This window comes from Musca autumnalis, unplaced genomic scaffold (assembly GCF_047663935.1).
Source record: "Musca autumnalis isolate F117 unplaced genomic scaffold, ASM4766393v1 scaffold_5, whole genome shotgun sequence".
Classification (NCBI taxonomy): domain Eukaryota; kingdom Metazoa; phylum Arthropoda; class Insecta; order Diptera; family Muscidae; genus Musca; species Musca autumnalis.
In genome coordinates, this window is record NW_027412088.1 from 104,386,024 (window position 1) to 104,394,434 (window position 8,411).

The 8,411-nt window shown below is 35.6% G+C and overlaps 1 protein-coding gene across 1 annotated transcript; it reads right to left on the reverse strand.

Moving 5' to 3' along the window:
* Nucleotides 1-374: 374 nt before the first annotated feature.
* On the reverse strand, nt 375-917 carry LOC141406735 (cuticular protein 47Eg-like). The gene is made up of 2 exons (XM_073992694.1): nt 868-917; nt 375-797 (listed from the first exon to the last, which is right to left on the reverse strand). The coding sequence occupies exons 1-2, from the start codon at nt 877-879 to the stop codon at nt 441-443; spliced, it is 369 nt and encodes a 122-aa protein (XP_073848795.1). The 5' UTR covers nt 880-917; the 3' UTR covers nt 375-440.
* Between the last annotated feature and the right edge of the window lie 7,494 nt (nt 918-8,411).

Sequence of the window (8,411 nt, forward strand, 5' to 3'; positions counted from 1 at the left end):
GCAATGCGTAAGCCGACATTCTGCAGATGATCATCAGCTCTGTCTGTTGAAAGCAATATATGTATGTATACCTCGAGATATTTAATTCCCGCACAAAACATGAGTTCTTATAAGGATCTTTGGCGAGAACCGAAAATTCCTTAGACACCACTTTTAGAGAAGTTGTACATGGCTGAAATACGCAGGAAATGTCGCATACTTTACCCTGAGGGGTATTTTTACTACCGTTAAAAATGTTGTAGTGTCTGGCCACGGAACCGAATACCGAGATTAAGCGCTTAAGGCGCTTGTTATTACCATAACTCCTCGGTGAGGAAATTATTTTTTCCACCAAAAGATATAGAAAAAAGTGACTAAAGAACTTAACACACATGTACATTTCACATAACATTTATTTCAATCCAAGGTAAACAAGTAACAATCATAAATCAAGGGTAAATTTAAGCTTGTTGCAATTCAGGATTGGGGTGGGCCTTGATGTATTCAATAGCCTTAAGGATGTGTTCTGGGATTGGTGGGGGAGTGGGCAACAAGGGATTGGCAGCATCAACATGGTAACCATTTTCATCAGCGGTGTATTGCATAGAGACTTGTTCACCTTCAGGAGAGGTGTACGAGTATTCACCCTTTACTACCCAGGTTTCTTCACCAGCCAATTTACCTTGTTGTTGAGCCTTAATGCTGTTATCGAATTCGTAGGCATATTGGAAGCTGTCTACATTAACTTCAGCATCATTGCGGAGGACATTGGCATCTTCGTTGGCGGCAACAATGGCCAAAACGCAAGCGAAAACGATCTGCCATAAATGGAATAAAAAATTAATAAATTTCTCTGGTGAAATGATTTTGATAATTCTCAATACTTACGAAGAATTTCATGATTGATTTCGAATTATGTTAGTTCTATGACTTTCAAATTGAAACTGTGACTACTGATAACGACTTTTACCGAATTTATACTAAAATTGAACAACTGCATTAGAAATGATAAGATACATAGTATATAATTTTTAAGTCTAACGTATGAATTTGATGACCATTTGTTCTTTTGTTATTTCTTTTTTTTTTGCAAACTATGCAAACAATATTCAAAGGAAAAAAATTCAAACTAGTTTCCTTTAGATCCGAAACGAGCGTAATTAAAACCAATCATGAAGACAAAAGCAAAAATGAAACAAATCATATGTTAGGTAAACATGCCAGTGGTCGAGGTGCTCATTCATTATTTATGTAAATTTTGTTTAAACAATTAGCATACATGGGTGCCACCAAAATAGCCAGTCATGTTCCAATGCAGTGGTGATGTTTGTTGTCATTTCTTCTTTTAATTTTATAGGTTTTGTTTTATTAGCATCTTTTGTTCATTTTTAGCACTTTGTATAAATCGAATTTTTGACAGATAAAAAACCTCAATCAAACTAAACAGCAGCATCTAATTAATTTAAATGTTGTTGTTGTTTGCCTTTGCCATTCTTCGTTCGCAGCTTGAGTAGTAAGTAGCTTTATGATATTTTAATTTCAATCAGCCGAACATTGCCAGATTTGCAAAACATGACATTAAAATCTATTAACACATCGTTCAAAATATTTGTTATGTGGTGTGGACAAGTTTTCAAGCGAACAAGTAGAGGATAACAATAGAAGTTGGTCGCTTAAATCGTTTGGTTGTGTTGCTGAAGTTTAGGGTTTTAGATGAGATAACGAGTGGAATTACTTTCTTCAAAGCATTGATCTTGAAAAGAATCGGACAGAGCTCATTGATATGATAAGAAGCTTTCACTGTCCTGTTATGGGATATTCGTTGAAAATAATAATTTGCATATTATGATTTATAGGGACAACATTCAGTATTCAATATACCCAGGGAGTAAATACTTTAAAAATAGTCTACCAACGACAAAGTGATTAAAAAAGTGAACATATGGAAATAGTTCAAAAAAATGTATTCAAGTTGAAAATGAAGCTCATAGTGCCAAAGGATTAAAATGATGTTCTGTAATATAAATAAATAAATCAAGGATTTGTATTGATCTAAATATTTCATGTACGGTTCGAACGTCGGATTTGTTTTAAAATTGTTGGGAATGTTCGGAGCCCTTATCTCAGGAAGTATATAATTCAAATGAAACAGACACAAAACAATTATACTTTAAAACTTTACGATAAAAGCTCTTAAATCCTTTTAAGCGAAAATAGTGATCCGGATCCATCGTCGAACATGATGTAAATTTAGAGTAAATATAAATAAAATACGCTGAGAATGCAAATAAAATCTAGTCTGCATTTTTTTGTAAGTACATATTGAGACTATGTACTAGTTTGGTTTGTCCTGTCAGTTCCAGTTCGGCTTTTATGGTCTCATCCAAACTAAATTTTTTGCATTTATCGGGACTTTATCTCATCAACGAATACGAATTTAGCCTTGCTGTCTTTATCAATATTGTAGCCCTAAACTAGTAAAAGTTATCTGTTGAACGGACCACATAAGAAAAAAACTACTAAAAAAATCAAATGTCGTTCGTTGGTAATGGTATAGGTGACCACGCCCACCTTTATAAGTTTCAATTTTAATATTTTCTACAAAAACTACTGAACTGATTTTTCTGAAATTGTCATGGAATGTACAGGGATGAACCCTGGTGAAATTAGGCTACATATTTTGTTAAATTTCGGAAGGGGCGGGGTACTTCCCCTATACCCTATTTCTTTAAAAATGCTATATCTATATAAATACCAAGTAAGAAAGTATCAGTCGGCTTTGCCGACAGAGATATACCCTCAGTCTATGTGAATTGAAATTTTCATCTACGGACAGATCGAATGTATTTAGGGTCTTTTCAGAATTTTGTGGCCCTTTTTGGACATTTGAACTTGCCGCAAAAGTGTGGATTAGGGTTACAGTTCAAAAGTGTTGCGGTGGATGTACTAAAAGGATTGGTTCGACTTAAACCATTATAGAAGTTGATCTTAATTTAAGTGTCATATCTTTTCGATAGATATCGCGCCCACTAGACATTTCAGTGGACCATCGTATTACTTTTGGACCAGCATGCCAGGAAGCATGGAATTGTCCACGGACCACAATGAACAGCATTGGTATGCATTTCCGAAGGATCTTCGAACATGCCCTAAACTGCACTTAGACACAAATGTTGAACTTTTGTGGGGAAGATAACCTAAGGTGACGACCGATAGGGGCCATTTTAGAAGTTAAAATGAATTTGAACAAAATTGGACCAAATTGTCTGCCGCGTTCAAGAGATATCGTACATACCATTTTAGTGACATATTTTAAATATGTGGGGAAGTACCAGAATTTGTGGACATGTATTGTTGGTTGATGATTTCGAGAGCTATCGTGCTCTCCAGCCACTACATATGGTGCCATAGGGGTTTTTTACACCTTTCGGAAGGGGGTTTTTTACGCCTTTCGGGCTGTTTTCTCAAGAAGTATGATCTTGCCCTGAAAAAAACTTTTTCCGTCGTAATTGAGGCAGCGAATGCAAGTTGCTTCAAAAGAAACCAAAATGATTCTAGAGCAGGTCTTTAAGTGAACTTATCCGAAATTTTGTGTGGGAGGTATCCGAAGGAGTGGACAAGTAAAGTCTATATTCGAACCCGATCTATATTAGGATATGTAAAATATGGACCAAATCGGTCACTCTCTTCAATAGTAATCTTGCGCACAATTTTTTCGAACATTTTTGAACTTTTGTGGGGGAGGTACCGGAAGGAGTGTACCGATATAACCCATCTTCGAACTTATACTAAGTTTGGACAAAATATTACGAAAGCCAAATTTTGGTCCGTTCGAGAGTTATCGTGCGCTCCAGCCAGCCAGACAGACGGACGGACATGGCTAAATCGATTCCAAATTGTCTGAAACGGATTTCGTCCAAACATACTGGTCGTATGAGAGTGTATATTCCCTCGTTAGCATAAATGCTGAGGGTATACAAATCAAATGCCGTTCGTTGGTAATGGCATCAGTTGATTCTTTTTTTGACCACCCTCACTTTTACCTCCACTTTTTTTAATTTTAATATTTTCTTCCAAAACTACTGAACTGATTTTCCTTAAATTGTCCGGGAATGTACAGGGATGGCCCCCGTTGAAAATACATATTTTGTTGAATTTCGGAAGGGCGGGGTACTTCCCCTTTACTCTATTTCTTTAAAAATGCTATATCTATATAAATAAAAATTAAATGTCGTTCGTTGGAATTGCATCAGTTGAGAACGGCTGGACTAATTTGGATAATTATTTTTTTTTTTTTTGAAATGTTCGTCATAACCCAACATAAGTTTTTATGGAAAGAAAATTTTACCACGCCCCAATTTTTTCTACAAAAACTACTGAACCGAAATTGTCAGGGAATGTACAGGGATGGCCCGCGAAAACAGGCTACATATTTTATTGAATTCCATTGGGGCGGAGTACCTCCCATATGCGATATTTTAAAAAAACGCTATATTTGCATAAATTACGAATGCATCGGTTTAAAAATTTACGAATTAATCTACAATCTAGGTACTTCATTCTATATGTATAAGCCAAACTAATGATTATATCGGTTTCATCATAAATTTGGGAGGCAACGGGGTTGTGTTTTTTAAAACTGTTATATCTTGAAAACTGATGACCATACCCACTCTTTTCCATATATTTTTGTCCAATCCTACTAAACTTAATTTCATGCAATTTTCAAAAAATGCTGTGGAATGTCCCTTGGTCCAAAATTCTATATATTTGCAGACGACTTTCGTGGCCCCATTATTTTATAGTCGCTATATTTGCTAAAATTATGAGTGCATCGGCTTGCAAATTAATTTCCTTAAATGGAGAGTTTCAAAGCCATGATAAACTAAAACATATAACATTAATAATAAGCGGGAGAAATCCACTAAACCATTTTTTGAAAATTTTTATAATTAGACCGCTTTAGGATAAAGGCAGGGGACATGGACGATAATAAATCCTAAACAGCATCAATGGGCGAAAAAATTCGAATAAGTCCGTAAGGGAAAAGAAAGGTTATACAAAAAATCTGTTGATAAATTAAAAATCCTCTTCGGTTTGACAATGGTCCGAAGAATTGTCTTGAATTGTCAAGCATAAAGGCCATTAAAAGTTGTCATTAAAAATAATTACGGCGGGCCAATAACGCGGACCGTGGTCTTCTACTTTTAAATAATTTTTGGAATTCTGGTCTGTATCAGGTAAACTTTTGTGAGTTGAACTATGTAACCTTTTGCAAAAAATCTTCCAAAGTATGTTCTCAGTAAATCTTCAGAACATTCTGAAACTCTTAATGCTTATTTCATGTTGTTTCAGCGGTATTTTGTATCATATCTATTACAGTACGTTTTTCAAACACTGTTCACACGAGCACATAGTGGGTACAGCCATTGGCCAAAAATAAAAAATTGGGTGTCACACTTTTGTTACAACATCTGGCAAATTTCGACAGCTAGGACATGCACCTTTTTAAAAATGTTTTAGTTTTTGTTTCATTCGAACGCGTTTTTTTCTTAAGAATAGGTCCAAAAGTCGGCCGATACAAAAAATTTGTCCATAATTCGATCAAAAAATCTTCAGTACCTCCGATTTATTGCTTTTTATACCCTCAGTTTTTGGCTAAATGTGCCTCATCAAAATAATAGTTTTAGACCCCAAGAATGTTTGGACGAAGTTCGTTTCAGACAATTTGGAGTCGATTTAGCCCTGTCCGTCTAACGGATGCCCTCATTGATATGAGAGAAGTCTTCCTTGTCCCATCTGGGATGTTTGTGGAACAATTATTATATTATTATTGCTCCTTCCAGATATAGATCGGGTTCGAATGTGGACTATATCAGTCTAATCTTTCGGGTACCTACCACACAAAATTGGGAATAAGTGAAGTTTAGGAGCTCCTCTCGGATGGTTTTGAATTTTTTTAGCAGATTTTCCTTGCGTCGCCATTTACGACGGTACAATTTTTTCGGGGGCAAGTCCATACTTGCTGTGATAATGGCCTAAAAACTCCAAGAAACACTGACGGCACCATCTAAAATCCCAAATCCTGAAGATAACTCTCGCAGGGAGTTCCTATATCATTCTACTCCTTCGGATACCTCCCACACAAAATGTTAATGTGGAAAGGGTATTATATGTCTGTTTATCCAAAAATTATTCATGTGGTATACCAAAATTCATTTAAAATAGTAATCAAACTCCAGGCCGCAATTATATTGTAAGGAAATTTTGTATGGAGGTGTTCCCACCAGAATAGAAACAAATAGTTGTTGGTGGTGATCGTGAAATATTTAAACTCCAAGCCGCAATTATATCGTAAGGAAATTTTGTGTGGAGGGGTTTCCACCAGAATAGAAACGAATTGTTTTTTTGTGGTGATCGTGAAATATTTAGGGGTGAAATGGACCAAAAACTAAATTTTTATCTGATTTTATAACGGCTGTGTAGGTGGCAATGATGGTCTGATCGACGCAAAATTTGAAGTAAGGCTTGGGTTTACGACAAAAAAAACCTTGCAATTTAACATGATGATCAGATAATATTTAACGGGTGAAATTGACCAAAACTTTTGTGTGAAAATTTGCAAATTTTTTAGTATAATGACGATATGCTCCACCCCCGTAAGTTATATTTAGAAGAGGAACTCCTGACCATTCCATTGATGCCAACTATGCTGTGTTCGTGGTTAGATAACATAGTTACAGCGTAGTGTATACAGGGACCCGATATTTTTAATTGTGTGTAGTGTAACCATAATCACGCTAGAGGTCGCAGTTATATTTCAATCTGACAAACTTTTGTACGAAGTAATAGGTTTGGTTAAGGAAAATTCCAATAATTTTGAAATATGATCGGATAGTATTTAGCATGTGAAATTGACCATTGTGGGGAAATATTCAAATTTATTTTCTGGTCCAAATTTTAAATTCTGGGATCATATTCCGGCAAATTACGAATACGAAACTTGAAAATCAAAACTTGACCTCTACTTTGATGGAATTTACATCAATAATAAATGATTAATTTATTATTTATATCAATAAAATAACTTCTTGCAATTATATCAAATAATTTCTGTGGAAAACTAGTGCCCAGAGGTAGTGGTGTAGTGTATCACATGGACGGCCCCGTCCGTCTATAGTCCTCTTTTATTTGTTTTTCAGTGGGTTGTCCTAGCGGCCCTTTTACAACGATGTAAAACAGTCGCTTGGTATATTTCATTCCTACGCCCCCCAACCAGAACAACAAAATTTTCGGCGGAGGCAAATCCCTTAAATGCAATGATGGCTTACATTTTCAGGGTATTTGAGCCATAAAAATCTTCTCTATAAGTGGTGTCGTAAGATACGGCGCACGACCGTGGCCAAAAATGGTCAACATCAAGTACTTCGGGATATAAATTTATTGATGAGAATTTATAGTAAACATTTCAATTTGAAGGAATTTGAATTGTGACATTGATTTGTCACGTAGTTTTGTCCATGTGAAGGTTCAAATCCGATAATTGTTGGAAATATGTATTTTTGTCCTTATTTGACTAAAATTAATAACTTGTATTATGCTCCCATATTTTAATATTTAAAGTAATTTATCGCTCTAAAATAAATTTTTACAGTTGCTTTGGATGTAATAAACATGGATTTAATTTTATTTGAAAGTAAACAGTGATCATATGGTGTGTATAGCTACCCAATGCTGTGATACTTAGTACATCGATTATGTGGAGTGGGAAAGTGAGACGAACATGTTATTTCTCTTTTTCAGAGACGACCTTACTCAGGGGTTGCACGCTTTTTTTACAAAGCGTTTTGCGGTGTTGGCTATAGTGCGAAAACGAATGAACTAATCGTCATATATTTTTGTGGGCTTATTGAGTACGTAATAATCTTGCTTTAAAAAGAGAGACTTTTAAAATATCAATTTAAAAAAATGGCGAACAGCGTAAGTCAAAATTCGTTTTTTTAGTTTTATACCCACAACGAAGACTATATACCAAATTTCAGCAATTTCGGTGTAATAATGAAGCTAAAAGCTTCAAAATACCAATAATCGGGAGGTACCGTTCTATGGGGGCTATATCAAAACGTGGACCTACACCCACAATTTTCTGTTGGAATGTTTCATACTTCTGCCGAAGATTAACCACAAAATTTCAGTAATTTCGGTTGGTCATTCTGATTAAAACTTTCAAAGTACTGAAAATCGGGAGGTACGGTTCTATGGGAGCTATATCAAAACGTGGACCGACCATCCCAGTTTTTTGTCCTGGAGATTGTAAGTCAATAATGGGTACGTGTACCAAAATTGGCGCACCTACGATAACTCCTTCTATTTTTGGCCATCGTTAATATGAACTCGCGACATAGTGCGGCGTGCCGTGAGCCAATGTGAAT